This window comes from Pelmatolapia mariae, linkage group LG2, assembly GCF_036321145.2.
Source record: "Pelmatolapia mariae isolate MD_Pm_ZW linkage group LG2, Pm_UMD_F_2, whole genome shotgun sequence".
Lineage (NCBI taxonomy): Eukaryota > Metazoa > Chordata > Actinopteri > Cichliformes > Cichlidae > Pelmatolapia > Pelmatolapia mariae.
The window spans coordinates 380001-395955 of NC_086228.1; the positions used below are offsets into that span (position 1 = coordinate 380001).

General features: G+C 46.1%; 1 protein-coding gene across 1 annotated transcript in view; it reads left to right on the forward strand.

The window, feature by feature from the left end:
- LOC134638512 (rap guanine nucleotide exchange factor 1-like) overlaps positions 1 to 15425 on the forward strand; it is a 26716-nt gene extending 11291 nt beyond the window's left edge. The window contains exons 8-23 of the mRNA XM_063489200.2: positions 3468 to 3590; positions 3665 to 3826; positions 3990 to 4213; positions 4292 to 4335; positions 4785 to 4902; positions 5005 to 5080; positions 5444 to 5528; positions 5824 to 5916; positions 6688 to 6876; positions 6959 to 7043; positions 7371 to 7465; positions 7810 to 7888; positions 8129 to 8230; positions 8309 to 8406; positions 8832 to 8972; positions 9061 to 15425. Coding sequence (XP_063345270.1) covers positions 3468 to 3590; positions 3665 to 3826; positions 3990 to 4213; positions 4292 to 4335; positions 4785 to 4902; positions 5005 to 5080; positions 5444 to 5528; positions 5824 to 5916; positions 6688 to 6876; positions 6959 to 7043; positions 7371 to 7465; positions 7810 to 7888; positions 8129 to 8230; positions 8309 to 8406; positions 8832 to 8972; positions 9061 to 9196 — 1850 coding nt within the window. The 3' untranslated portion in view covers positions 9197 to 15425. The remainder of the gene's footprint in view (positions 1 to 3467; positions 3591 to 3664; positions 3827 to 3989; positions 4214 to 4291; positions 4336 to 4784; positions 4903 to 5004; positions 5081 to 5443; positions 5529 to 5823; positions 5917 to 6687; positions 6877 to 6958; positions 7044 to 7370; positions 7466 to 7809; positions 7889 to 8128; positions 8231 to 8308; positions 8407 to 8831; positions 8973 to 9060) is intronic.
- Positions 15426 to 15955: the final 530 nt, after the last annotated feature.

Genomic DNA, 15955 nt, shown 5'->3' on the forward strand with positions numbered 1-15955 from the left:
TTGTTGGGCTTCATTTATGTACTGAACAGTCATTTAAGATTAGCTAGTAAATAACAATCAGCTAATGTTGTTCATGAGACTAAAGTCATCTCACTTTGGGAATGTAATTATAATATGGCCAATATTATAGTTATTGTCAGATTATTATGATATATATATATATATATATATATTACAGCAGTGAGTTTTAACTCCGTGTCAAAGATTAAAGTTGCAGTTATTTATATTTCCTATCACCTTAAATCTTCACTCAAAGACAAGTATCTTTGACAGTGTATATATAGATGTATTATATATAAGAGACAAATATTGTTCGTTTAATATGTTGGCATTACTAAATTTGGCTCAATGCTTACATATATGTGTAAAAAGGAAAATGTACGAGCTGTGATAACTGTTTCTGATAAACAAAGAGTAGACTGATATATGAAATATTCCTTTATTGGGTGAGAAAATCAGACCATGTCATAACTGCTTTAAGTCACACAGAATAGATATCAGAGCCTTAAACAGGCTGACTTCTGCTAAATGGGTCAAACTGGGCAGAAAGTAAACAAACACATAACATCCTTATAGAATATGATGTAACACTATAGATCAACTTACCTCAGAATATATAAAGCATATAAACAATTACAGCAATATGATGCAACAAACACAGCAGTGCTACTAATCCAAAATACTCAAAGCTTCATAGAACTGAAACAAACATTTATTTTTAGCTCCATTCTGCTGCTGATACATACTTTAGGTTTCTGAATATTAAACTTGTTGCTGCCTTTCATAGTGTGTAACTTGAAGGCCCTGAGTACTTTCTCCCACACTGAAAACACTGGAATGATAACATTATTTGAACATTACCTAATAAGACTGATTCAGGACAGACAATTAGTTATTTTAAACTTTCCTAGCAGTCCTTCACAAACAGGGAACAGTCTGTCTATTCTCTCCATCTGTCAGCTGCTGCTGGCTCTTCCTCCTCCTCTTCCTCACACACTGCTGAGTTTGTCCTGGTGGATCATCAGGGGTGCAAAGCCTCACAGATGATGTGCAGCAGTGGGTCCCTCAGTCTGTCCTCACTCTGGACACTTGCAGTTGTCACACATGGAAATCAAATGTGTGATAAGCTGCAGGATTCAAACACAAGTGTAACTTATAAATACATGTTCATACTTTTATTCCACAATCAGAGAGAAAGAAACAGAGAGAGAGTGCAGGACAGACAGACAGGTGACAGTCTCAGGTGTATACACTGCTACAAAACAGCACAAGAGAAGGAGGATTTAGTGTTTGTGTTATTACGAGTGCTAAACAAGAAGAGTTCCCAGATGGTCCAGTGGACACATGTGTGACTCCTGTGATTAAAGCATCTTTCTTTCAGCTTAACGAGTGAACCGTCAGCTCGTTCAAACACACGTTAAAGTCCGTTTGGCTCGACACCACCGAACAGAGGCAGCAATATAACATAGCTAACATTAACAGTGCAGTGAATCCTGCTTGTGCCGTGATATTCAGGACTGCAAACCGAGCAGCATCACTGACTTTCAGCTTGTTGTGTTTGTGGATATATGACTGACTTTAAAATATAATAATACAATAGTCGACCTTAATCTTACAGAGAATGTGATGATTTTATGGATAATTAAAGGCTTTAAAACCAAGTAAACGCTGAAAGTACAAACGTCACTAATGTCACATAACTTTGCCGACATGTGGCCAACAGTAATGTTTTAATGTTCTTCTTTATTAAACATTTGCACATAAATAAGTGACATCGTATTCAGTACTTACTTTTGAAAGTTCACTCTTTGGCTGCTCCGCTTCTGCCGTTTTTTTCTGCAAAATTATCCACACCCACCACCGCGCTATGAACTCTGGGATATATGGGACCACGAAGCGTGCACCGGACCACGCTTCAAATTTGGGGAAATCGACGGCGCATTTGGAGAACACTTCGGAGTGGGACAGCCGTCGTCGCGTGTCGGTCGCTGGATTGGGACACAGCCAGAGTCACCTGTACAGGAAGTCTCTCACGTATTTCTTCTTCTTCTCTTGTTACGCCTGAAGAGAAAGAATGGAATGACATCACAGCACTGTGATGCGTGTTATCTACATTTCCCCAATATCCTATTAACTGCTCTGTCCTTGTTTTTACAGAATAGATGTAAAATAAATGAGCGAGCTGTTTGCTGCCCACGCCTGAAGCTGATGAAACAGACACAGACTAAACATTTAAACTGAAAACAACAAACACATCAATGAGCTTGAAGTTGTTTTAGACCCAAAGCAGTCAGGGCTCTTCATCAAACAGTCACCACTTTTAACATTTCAGTTTTTTTGACTGTCCATGAACATATCTTTTCATCTCATAGAATAAAATAGAAAAGACTTTACTGTCATTGTACATGTACAACGCTCCACGCCGACTGTGCCGAAATCAAATATACATCTAAAAACAGCAGGAATATGTCTGCAACAATAGAAAGACACTCAGTGTCCTGAGTGATGTGGGTTAGTCGGACCATGGCTCAGATTGGTGAGCTGTGTGGGAAGTGTGGGCTTTGGGGTGATACTGTGTGTATATGTGCTGATTCGTCTCCGTGTGAACAAAACGAGTATAGAGGGTTACGCTGCAGTCACACTGCATAAAGACAACGAGATGACCAAAATGATAGTGAGCATGCGCAGTGAAGTTGCAGTCTCGTTGCCTTTGAGTAGCTGCTTTGAAGACGGAGAACTGGTCTGTGATCAGTCAGTCAGCTCAGAGTGACTTTGGTGCACGAAGACAGCAATAAAAGTGCAGTTCAGTCAATCTGCTGCCAGTCTGCAACTGAAAGGAGTCAAGTCTCCAAGTATGCATGCAAGTATATCTATCTGTCATCATACTGTGATTATGGGTGATAAGTGTGCAAAATGGCAATCTGTTGCCGTGTGCAGACACAGAAACTCACTTTAACTTCTTACATTCAGACCTCAGAGATCTGAAACTGAGATTTCGTCTACAAATAGTGACGTAGCTGATGCGGGACAGCAATTCAACTGCAAAATGACCCAGGCGCACAGCAACCTCGCTTTTTATAGGAAAATAACCCCAACCAGCTGGGTGGAGTCCCTGCTGCAGCTCCACTCATCAGAGCAGACCGACTTGATCGATTTCAGCCTGTTCAACCTGTGTTTATAAATCTGCACACCCTCACCTGTCTGTTTGAGAACGACTGCCATTGTTTGGAGACGGGTTGTCTCCCACCACACAGCTCGGCCAATCAGAATGGAGAGGTGGTTGTACAGGTGATATTCTGAACTGGCTCTGACTTGTGATGTTCTGGTCTTGATGGACCTGGTCTGTGATGTTCTGGTCTTGATGGACCTGGTCTGTGATGTTCCGGTCTTGATGGACCTGGTCTGTGATGTTCTGGTCTTGATGGACCTGGTCTGTGATGTTCTGACTTTCTGTTTCTTGTCTTCAGAGGACGATCCAGACTATGCCTTCCTTGACACAGATCAGTCCTCCTCAGAGACACTCCCCCCTCTCCCTGGTTCCTCCTGTCTCCCTCCTGCCCTGCCGGAGAAGAGGCGATGCAGCACCACAGGTGAGGACACACCTGAGTGACTTGTCTGTCCCCCTCTCTGTCTGTCAGCCTGACTTTCTGTCTGTGAACTTCAGGTAACACAAGCTCCCAGACTCAGCCATGCTTTGGGTTCGATTCTGCCCCTGAGGACCAGAGCAATGCCAAGTGTGATGACAGCACAGGCCCAGATGAACCTGTCTCCTCCCCTTTGTCCCCCAGCAAGACACCCCCTCCCCTCCCTGAGAAGAAACGACACAGTGAGTGAACAGGAAGAGAACAGCTGATCCATAATCAGTATGACTGGAAAATCCATTAAACTGCCTGTCTCACCTGCCTCTCTCACCTGCCTGTCTCACCTGTCTCTCATTCGTCTGTCTCTCTTCTGCCTGTCTCACCTGTCTCTTACCTGTCTGTCTGCAGTCCACGAGTACCTTCAGTTCTGTTCGTCCTACAGCGATCAGTCCCCCCTCATGTTCTATCAGAGGCCTCCAGGTTTCAGTCAGAGATACAACAGCCGACATCGAGAGCTCGACACCTCCTACCAGCTCTCTCACGCACATCTGGACACACAGCTGGACGCAGACTTCACTCCCTCACCTGAGCTGATTCCTGCTCCGATTCTACCACCGAAGAAGAAGCAGCAGGTCAGCGAGGTCTGAAAATGTTTGGATGGTTTTGACTTTATGTCGTCACCAAAGTTTTCTTGTTTCTAACATCGCCAGGACTCAGCTGACAGGCCGACTGAAGAGGGCCAGGGCGGAGACAGGTGAGAGGCCGCACACACACACACACACACACACACACACACCTGTATGCACGCACACACACACACCTGTACGCACACGCACACACACACACACCTGTACGCACGCGCGCACACACCTGTACACACACACCTGTACGCACACGCACACACACAGACACACACACCTGTACGCACACGCACACACACACACAGACACACACACCTGTACGCACACGCACACACACACACACACCTGTACACACACACACACACACACACACACACCTGTACGCACACGCACACACACACACACCTGTACGCACACGCACACACACACACACACACACACGCACACACACACACACACACACACACACACACACACACACACACACACACACACGCACACACACACACACACACACACACACACACACACACACTCCTTCAGTGTTCTGTCTGTCCTGCAGTTCCCAGAGTGTCCAGCAGGAGGCGGAGCCTGACAGGAGGAGCAGCACGGAGGAGCAGGAGGAGGTGTTACTGACTGACAAGAAGAAGATTCTCTGCAGAATCACCATGAAGTCTGAGGTGCTGCTCTGACCTTTGACCCCCCCCCCCCACACACACACACACACACACACTTTAAATCTTTCACTTAACCTGTTTGCTGACCTTTGACCTGTGTCTCAGGAGGAGGAGGGGCCTGATGTAAAGGCGGCCTCACCTGATGTCCTATTGGTCTATGCTACGGGGCCCAGCAGCAGAGGTGAGTGTTGGTAGACACCTGGCTGGAGAAGATGCTGAATCATATGTGAGACACCACCTGTGTCACACCTGTGCAGACGCTCCACAGAGCATCAGATCCAACAAACACATGAGCACGAGCACATCATTAACAGGAAACAGTCCAAAAATGACATCAGAGGCAGCAGGTGATCTCCTCAGCTCTTCTTTAATGCTGTGACGAGCTGATGCAGCTCAGAAGGAAACGCTGCTGCAGAAACTTTATTCGGGGCGCTTTGGGGTTTACCACAGTCCAGCTTAGAAGTAAAGAACTAACGCATGAACTATTTTTCAGCTTCACTCAGAGTGTTTCTATGTTAGATGATGTGTGAATGTGTGTTTGCAGACCAGGACCTGTACCGTGAAGCCTTCCTCTGCACCTACAGGAGCTTCATCAGTCCAAACGATGTCATCAGCAAACTCCAGCACAGATATCCTCAAACACACTTTGAGGCCGGGCCCACCAGCTTTGCTTGTAGCTTCAGCAACAGCATTAAGAAGAAGCACACAGTGCTATTAAAACAAATGGCTGCTGCTCTGAAGTATTGTTTCTCTCACACTGAGTGGAGGCTGGACAGAAGCAGCAGGAACATGTTTGTCTGTGCAGACGATGTGATTCTCTGCTCTGTGTTAGTTCAGCAGCTCATCGTTGCTCACGTGTTTTCCCACAGAGATTATCTGTGTGTTCGTCCACTCTGTTTACTGTGACTCTTTAACTGCCAACACGTACAGACACCTGTGTGGCAGACGGGAACGTGCAGACCTGACAGCTGCCAAAAACACTTTCCACCTGCTGGTGGGCGTGGTGGACGAACTATGGTGAGAAATACACACAGATCTACACACACAGTGTATGCAGTGGTGTTCTTCATTAAGACTGTTCAGAGTGCAGAGGCCTCTGGCTGTGATTAAAGGAGACCATCTCTCATATTCACACGTCAGCAGGAAAGCGAGACTTATGTAGGCGCTCACATGGACTCCTGCTTAATACCTGGAAGTGTGAGTTAGGATTTATGAATAAAAGCATTAGAAACAAAGGTAAGATCTCCTGTTTCCAGAGCCCCTGATAGACTTATGAGCAGTTTTTAAACATGATTTTAACCTCACATAAAGGCCTCTGTGTCTTCAGTTAATCCAAAATGCTGCAGCAAGAGTCCTGACAGGGACTAGAAAGAGAGAGCAGATTTCTCCTGTATTGGCTTCCCTTCATTGGCTTCCTGTTAAATCCAGAATTCAAAATCCTGCTCCTCACATACAAGGTCTTAAATAATCAGGCCCCATCTTATCTTAATGACCTTGTAGTACCATATCACCCTATTAGAGCACTTCGCTCTCACACTGCAGGCTTACTTGTTGTTCCTAGAGTATTTAAAAGTAGAATGGGAGGCAGAGCCTTCAGTTTTCAGGCCCCTCTTCTGTGGAACCAGCTTCCAGTTTGGATTCAGGAGACAGACACTATCTCTACAGCCAAGCTGATTGGCTGATAAGAAACCATGTGGGCCACGGGACACTTTTTAATGCCACACTTGATCTTTTCAAATCTATCGAGTATGATCAGCTGTCCACATACTTTTGGCCGTGTGTCATCAGTGTGATAGAGCTCGACTCTGATGTGCTTCTGCTACTGATGAACTTGGTGTTCAGCCTTCTGATTGGTGGAGAGCTGGGACCGGCCCACCAGCTGCGCTCCAACATCCTGTCAAAGATGGAGAAGAGGTGGAAGCTAATTGGCTCACCTCAGTCACTCCGTCCACTTGCTGCCAAGGGTGTGGCTGCCAGGTAAGCCTTCACACCTGACAGGTTGAAAGCACGCTGAGCTGTCATTGGTCAAGTTTGAATGTTTCTGTCCCCTCTGCCTCAGACCGGGAACTCTGCTGGACTTCAGGAGTCAGGATTTAGCTGAACAGTTGACTCTGCTGGATGCTGAACTCTTCACAAAGATCGAGGTACAGACCCGCCTCTCTCACGCCTGCTTCTCAGCTGTTCTCATGAACCTGCTTGAGAACACAAAGTATTCATACCTGGTTTATGGTAAACAGGTAAATGATGCTTTGGGGCACAAAGAGCCGTCTCCTCGTTGAGTTTTCCAGCAGCACGTGCAGTGGTACCTCTTGGTTTACAGTGTGGCTGCATCACGATCTGCTGCCACAGAAAAACCTTTTCTGTGTTTACATGATTCAGTCTGTTTATTCCATCGACCTGCCAGAGCAGGGTTAGGGTTTGGTGCAGGTTTGGTGCACTGGGATGACAGTTGGTTGTTCTCACCTGTCCAGCTTCCAGAGGTGTTGCTGTGGTCAAAGGAGCAGAATGAGGAGAAGAGTCCCAACCTGACAGAGTTCACTCAACACTTCAACAACGTCTCCTTCTGGTAAAACATCAACACAACCGGCAGATACACAACTTCCTTCTGTCAAAGAAACACAATCTGTGACTCCATCAGGTTATTGTTTCCATCAGAATCGTGCTGGAGAAAGAGCATCAAAAGCCCCCTCAGAAAATGCCTCTATGATGTTATTCTTTTATGCCACAATCACAATCGGCTTTCTGAAACCTTTGTTTCCTGTCCAGCACTGTAGCAATCACACATACTCCGAAGGCAAGAGAAATGCCCGACACATTTACTTTCCCACGTGGTTCATTACGGTTTGTGCCACACTGGTTGTCAGACAGAGAAGGAGAAGCTTCTAATGAACCTTCTTTTTGTGATTTCAGGGTTCGTTCCGTCATCATCCTTCAGGACAAACCTCACGACAGAGAGAGGCTGCTGCTGAAGTTCCTGAAGATCATGAAGGTCGTTAGAGTCTGCAGTAGAAAAAGTCCTTTTGTCTCTTCATTTGTATTCAAAGCTGGTTTCAGTCTTGGACCTCCAGTCAGGGAGGACAGCAGCTACATCAGAACTTATTAGACTGACAAACTGGAATAAAAAGATTTATTTTTACAAATTCTCTGCATCATTACAAAATCTGTGTGTCAGACTGTGGTCTGTTGTCATGTCATCTTGTCAGACCGCACATGTTCTTTTTTCCTGCAGCACCTGAGGAAGCTCAATAACTTTAACTCGTACCTGTCAATCCTGTCAGCGCTGGACTCCGCCCCTCTGCGACGCCTGGACTGGCAGAAAAGCACCTCAGAGGTCAGATCGAGTTCACTGGGATTATTTCATCGGTTCGCCTCAGTGCATTAACAGTGTTTTATGTCTGTTTGGCTTCAGGCTCTGGAGGAGTTCAGCACCTTGATCGACAGTTCATCCTCTTTCAGAGCCTACAGAGCAGCTCTGGCTGAAGTGGAGCCTCCCTGCATACCCTACCTGTACGTAAATACCCTACCTGTTGGGCAGTAACCCTAATGTAGAACGTGTCTATGTGATCAACCTCACAGCAGCCACATTATTGCTCAGATAAAAGGCTCCAACAGCACAAACACAGTCCAGAGGTCCAGTTCAGGATCTCCAATTGGCTGAGGTTTAGCCTAGCTGGCAGCTACAGCCACCTGTCAGTCAAAGAGGCCACGCCCCTAACAATACAATGTAAGCAGGCGTTATGAAGGAGGAAACTATCCACAGACCAAACAGTTTGTGTATCCGGCTGTAAACATGTTTGTTTCTGCTGTAAAGTTTTAACATTGGAGTCTATGGGGACTGACTCACTGCTGCCTCTGCTGGACGTCAGAGGAACTGCAGCTTCATGTTTCAGGCCTGAAGGCTGATGCTTTGTCCGCCCGTCTCTCTCTCTCAGGGGTTTGATTCTGCAGGACTTGACTTTTGTCCACCTTGGGAATCCCGACACCTTGATGACATCACAGGGTTCAAAGGTTAACTTCTCCAAACGCTGGCAGCAGTTTAACATCCTGGACACCCTGAGGAGCTACCAGCAAGTGTCAGTTACCTACAGAGCAGTTCCTCCTCAATCATTAGGAGTACCTCGTGGTTGTATTGTTGTATGCTGAAGCTGTTTCTCTCTGCAGGAGCTACACTCTGCTGCCCGATGATGACATCATTTCCTTCTTTAACGACTTCAGCGATCACCTGGCTGAGGAGGCGCTGTGGGAGCTCTCTCTCAAGATCCGCCCAAAGAACACTCCTCGAGCCAATCAGAGATGAGCTTTGGTGAAGGCGCACGGGTCACGCAGCTGATGCACCTGTTCTGATGCTAACACGCTGTAACACAGAGAACTGAACCGGTGCCAAAGTGGGGGGTGAGGCCTGAGAGCGAGACATTACAGACACATCAGGGTAAAACCTGCAGTCATTTTACTACCAGACCTTTGGTATTTCCCTCCCTCGCTCCTGTTAACAGAAACATATTCAGATTCAGGTCCGGTACCCACAGATGGATCAGAGACTTCCAGATTTTGTTGAAGAAAGAAAAACTGCATTCAAACATCCATGAAACATCATTGCTGACCTGCCAGTCAACTCACCTGCCCTTACCTAATGGTGGAAACCTCACCTCAGCACCGTGTCTTTAAGGCCACAAAAATTGGTTAATCATCAAAGCTGATCCCACCTGACCATCTCGGGAATTCCAGTGGAAAGATTCCCTGCTTAGTAGGAATGATGCAAAATTTCAGCTCCCTTTAAGGGATGAAGGTCCGACTGTTTCAGATGTTTTTCTAGCACCGTTTTTTGATCTGTATTTAAACGCGGCATGCTCGGTCCTTCAGGTGTCCGAGGGTAACTGTGGGTCTGTGGGTCTGGACTCTGAGGGTAACTGTGGGTCTGTGGGTCTGGACTCTGAGGGTAACTGTGGGTCTGTGGGCCTGGACTCTGAGGGTAACTGTGGGTCTGTGGGCCTGGACTCTGAGAGTAACTGTGGGTCTGTGGGTCTGGACTCTGAGAGTAACTGTGGGTCTGTGGGTCTGGACTCTGAGGGTAACTGTGGGTCTGTGGGTCTGGACTCTGAGGGTAACTGTGGGTCTGTGGGTCTGGACTCTGAGAGTAACTGTGGGTCTGTGGGTCTGGACTCTGAGGGTAACTGTGGGTCTGTGGGTCTGGACTCTGAGAGTAACTGTGGGTCTGTGGGCCTGGACTCTGAGAGTAACTGTGGGTCTGTGGGTCTGGACTCTGAGAGTAACTGTGGGTCTGTGGGTCTGGACTCTGAGGGTAACTGTGGGTCTGTGGGCCTGGACTCTGAGAGTAACTGTGGGTCTGTGGGTCTGGACTCTGAGAGTAACTGTGGGTCTGTCGGTCTGGACTCTGAGGGTAACTGGACTGGTTCTCATGTAGTCCTCTACTTTTTAATTCAGTTTTATAAGGAGCGTCGTACCGTAAGGCAGACCCTACAATAATGCAGAGAAAACCCAACAATCAGACGCCTCCCTATGAGCAGGCACTTGGTGACAGTGGGAAGGAAAAGCTCCCTTCTAACAGGAAGAACCCTCCGGCAGCACCAGGGTGGAGCGGTTGGGGTTGATGAGCACTCAAAGCACTTTATATGCTTTTTTCACTCATTCATACTCACTCACACTTCATTTCTACATCTGTGTGTTTTCTGTCTGAAGGTCCTTTCACATTGGACGCTGCGCTGACCGCTAGCTAGAGCGAACGACCCAAAATTTGCGTTGCGCCGGCCGCTGCGCTCTGCTTGTACGAGATGCGCCCACTTCCTGTCATTTCAAAACACGTATCTCTGCCGTTGGATCTTCTACCAGAGTTTGTGTTCAAATATTTAATTAAAACATGTATGGCTCATTCGTAAAGATGAAACCTTTGTCACTAGTGAAAGTGTGTCGTTTCCACAGCACAGCTCTCCTCCCACAGAGCTGCTGGCTCTGGAGGTCCCCACAGATGCACGTAAACCTGTGTCAGTTCATCGAACTCAGACACACACCGTGTGGTTGAACTGAAGGCTTTGTTTCTATTGGCCACGTGAAGGTACGTCACATGCCGCAGTCTTGAACTTTGCAGGGGTCAAAGTTCAAGACTGCGGCATGCGCGAGTACTCCGCTGGCGTGCTTGGCGCTTTGCTCGGCGTAGCGGTAAACCGTTATTGTGTGGGGCAAACAGTAGAGACGGATGTGTTTGAGAGCGCAGCGCTGCGTCCTGTGTGAAAGCGCCTTAACGTTCACGCTCCGATGAAAGCATCGAGAACAACCTTCAGTATCTTGGCACGCTGGAGCAGCCAGGGATCAAACCATCAACCCTATGATTAGCAGATGACGTGCTCCACCTCCTGAGCTATGCCACCACCATCATGGACGGATGATGATGGAGGTGAGATCCTGTTGCTGGACTGAGGTGGAGCATGAAGGCGATCCATGAACTCGTGATGATGGTTCATGGTGTCTGAAGAACATCAGCCTGCAGCTGGATGCTGACGTGTTTGTAATGCGTGACAGTTTCAGCTGCTTTTAGAGAAGATTCAGTCGTGCTTTCTACAGACGTCCAGACCTGCTGCTACAGATCACACATCCTCCATCATCATCATCGTCAGTCTGAGCTCACCTGAGCTCCACATCCTCAGAGTCACAGCAGCCAATTTACCCTCCAACACCTGAGCAGCGATGCTAAAACTTCCCCACCTTCATCCCTCAAAGTGTGAGTTTAATGTCCCGCTGAGGCCAGGACACCAACAGCCCACAGAGGCCCCGAGAAGCTCAGCATATACTGAGGCTACAAAATCATTTCTCTAAACATACATGAATATGGAAAATCACCAGCTCACACAGTAATGAACACTGTGGGGGTGTCACAGCTGGTCACATGATCTGTTTCCAGCTCACAGCCACGGAGACGCCGCTCATCGTCCCACATCAAACACACTTGTATGAATATTACACACGACTGATAAATATGTTCTATCTTTATTTATTCGTGTATATAACCAACAGTAGCAGTGCATCTGATCACGCCTGTTCACTTTAAATAACACAATCTTATTATAGCGCCGACCTGCTGGCAGCTGATTATGGATTATTTTCTCTGAATGACCAACTGATCAGTGGTGAGCTGAACGAACGCCGATTAATGAAACATTTGTCTGTAAGATGTGGTCCAGTGCTGACTTCATGGACTGTGGAGACTTTCTGTTTACATGTAATTTTAACAGAAATGAACAGTTGGCGTATTAAACAGCTGCATCAGATTCTGCTCATCATCAGCGCCTCCACGCGACGACAAAATACCGACGTGGGCAGGATCGAGAAACCCTCGTTCACCTGGAAGCTGGCCCAAGAGGTCAAAGTTCACATTTCTTCACGCTGCGATCGTTGCGACACCTCAGGTTCATCTGATTGACACGTGGTAGCAGGGGGTGGAGTTTGCAGCAGCGGCTCTCACCTCTTGGCTCAGAGAGCCGCAGGTGAGGTTGGCCGGGCGGCGGCACTGAACACTGACCGCCACAACATCTCCAAGACTCTGGACTGAAGGTCACCGAGGTCAAACTTTCAGAAAAAAGACTGATGAGATAAGTCTACATCAATCTGCATGATGAACACAGTCACAAGATGGAAACAACGTGTGATGAATGCATGCTCACGTGGACGCTCTCGTCACTGATGCTATGAACGTAGTTACTGTTTGAATAAATGAGCTGTTTGTGCTGCGGCAGAGTCAGGCTCAGGGAGGAAGACAGGATACAGACCTGCTGTGGAAGAGAGACACAGATTAATAACAGGTATGATTCAGTGCAGAGAGGTCTGTTAACACATAGTGAGTGAAGAAGAAACACCCAGTGCATCATGGGAATCCCCCAGCAGCCTACGTCTATTGCAGCATAGACGCACATGTGCACACTCCACTGACTCCTTTAAAAAGCAGCTGAAGACATTTTTATACAAACAAGCTTTTAATTAATTTTTTCACTGTTTTATATTATTTTATTTATATTTCTGGATTTATTGTGAAGCACTTTGTGATTTGTAATCTGTGAATTGTGCTATATAAATAAATTTACCGTATTTTCCGCACTATAAGGCGCACCAGATTATAAGGCACATTAAGACAAAACAGTCAGATAACTCGACCTTTACTAAGCTCATTCACAGTAACTCTCAACACTGTTAAGCTGTAACACATTAAATATTGAAAAATCCACTCACTTTTTCCAGTACATTCAACTTCCACAATTCCATCAAACTCTTCACCTCCCGTGTCTGAGTTATGGTAAACAGCTGGGTAATTTCGGCATCAAGCATGCCCGGATCCCTCTCATCATTATCCGAATCAGTCTCGTTGCTGTTACTTAGCTGTTCGGAGATTATTCCAGCCTTCGTGAAAGCTCGGACGACACTTGAGACTGATACCTTAGCCCAAGCATCCACGATCCATTGGCAGACAGAGGCGTAACTCGCTCGGCGTTGCCTCCCTGTCTTGGTGAATGTGTGTTCGCCTTCTGTCATCCAATGCTCCTACGCAGCTCGTAATTTAACTTTGAACGACCTGTTGACACCAACATCTAGTGGTTGGAGTTCTTTGGCTAATCCACCCGGAATGACGGCAAGCTCCGAATTAGTTTGCTTCACTTGGGTTTTGACAGCCTCGGTGAGATGGGCGCGCATGGAGTCGTCGATCAAAAGAGACGGAGATTTGTGGAAAAAGCCATCCGGTCTCTTGACATAAACTTCCCTCAGCCACTCGCTCATCTTCTCCTCGTCCATCCAGCCCTTTGAGTTAGCCTTGAAAATGGCCAACTTTTCTTTGTAATCGTTTGGCAGTTGCTGTGAGACAGTAGTTCTTGTGCGGATTGAGAGATTATGCCTTTTCATAAAACAGAAGCACCAAGAAGGTCCCCCTCGAAAGTCCTTGATCTGCATGTCACGTGCTGCCGCTGTTGCCTTGAGTCGAATAGAGACTGTAGAGACACTTCTACCTGCTGTTCTCTGTTCAATTTTGTCCTCTAACTGCGGCCATCACTCCTTTTGGTCTTCTTTACTTGTTTCAGGTCATCTTCGTGCGCACCATCGACTCATTAATGCCGAACTGTCTCGCAGCTGCTCTATTTCCATGTTCTACTGCATAACTGATTGCTCGCAGTTTAAAATCCGCTTCTTAAGCGTGTCTCTTTGCGGGTGCCATTTTGGAGTCGTTATGCACACACAACACGGTAATGTTGTGTCGAAGCACAGTACGTATTACTCTGCGAGGCTCCTGGCAACGGTAACCGTAATGCTCTGAGAAGTGGCACTAAACATTTTTTTTGACAGATTTTTGAGCATCATGTAGCACATAAAATCAGTTCAAGGTCAGTAAGCACAAACCAAAATTTATACATAAGGCGCACCAGATTATAAGGCGCACTGCCGATTTTTGTGACGATTTCAGGATTTTACGCCTTATAGTGCAGTAAATACGGTACTTACTAATCTTAAAAGTAGTGTCTGTCTCCTGAGTCCAAACTGGAAGCTGGTTCCACAGAACAGGGGCCTGAAAACTGAAGGCTCTGCCTGTCACAGCCCCTCCCCTCTGTGAACAGACTGCTGTGGGAGGGGCTTCAGTCGGCCTTTTATTACATCACTTCCAAGTAGAGCGAAAGGTGACGGTGGAGGTTTTTAGTGTTTTTGGGTGAACTGGCCCTTTAAAGAAGTCAGATTTAAGAGGACTCAAAAACACTGGTTCATTGATTATTGACAATCGTATTTATTAGTTTCATGTAAACACTGAGGACGAGCAGACTCCCCGGCTCCTGCTTCGTTTCCTGCTCTCAGCTGAGTGGAGGTGGAGCCTTTAGAGCAGCAGGGTCATGTGACACACCTCAGTCTGAGCACGTCCCAGAATCCCGCCCACCTGCTCACTTGTGCTGATGCCACAGCGGCTCTCGGTACGTTTTCCCAGCATGCATCATTCACAGACACAGAACTTCAGCTGTAATGACTTCAGGTAAAACCACCTGCTGCCCCCTGCTGGCCGCAGCTTCCATTACAGTCTGCAGAGTCAGCAAAGAAAAGCTGAAATTAAACGTTCGGAGTCTCAAAGACATTCAAACATGGATAAAGCCCCGCCCCCTTACGGTCACCAGGACAGTCACCGTCACCTGACCTGAAACGAAATGCAAGTACTTAAATAAAATAAGTAATGTAACTTAATTTAGAATCAGTCCTACTAACTGACAAAGTTCATCTAACATTTTCTTCTATTTCAGTTCAGCTCATCATTTCTAGTATTTTCTGTCACAGGCTGGGTCTCTGACCTCTGACCTCTGACCCAGCATTTTGTGTTTTATTTTGTAATTTTTGAAGTTTTCATGTTAGTTTGGTTACAAGTTTGTGTGTTGTTCTTATTTAGGGGTCAGTGGAGGTTTAGGTTAGTGATTATTTATCATCTGTCTCGTTGGCTTCTGTGTTTGGTTCCTTGTCTAGTTTGTCATTTTTTTTTTAACTTTATTTTTATTTATTTTTAGGAACAGGAACATTAACATTTACACAGACACGGCAAAGGAAAAAGCTAAACAAAATAAGTAGAAGTAGAAATAATAACAATAATAATAATATAAATTAGGGATGCAACGATACCAATTTTTTCAAACCGATCCGATACCGATACTTGGATGTGAGTACTTGCCGATACCGAGTACAAAACCCGATACTTCTACCACACACAAGTTAAACTTAACCAGTAGTAAAGAAACGACCCCAGACAACTCTTTAACACAAACGAAACGTTTACTGAACGTAAGGGCAGAGACAAATACTGTACAACACATCCCTTTTTTAAACTCAAATGATATTACAATTCCTTAACCAAATGAAATACACTGTATAAATGAAATAATTCCCTTTCAAATTATATTAAACAACCCAACTTATGTTATCACCTTTTGGTAAGTGACTCACTAATATACACTCCAAAACACGTTATATAAATCCACTAAACACACAATATTCACACATGGGCTCCACACACTCACACTTGTTGCAGGCCTGT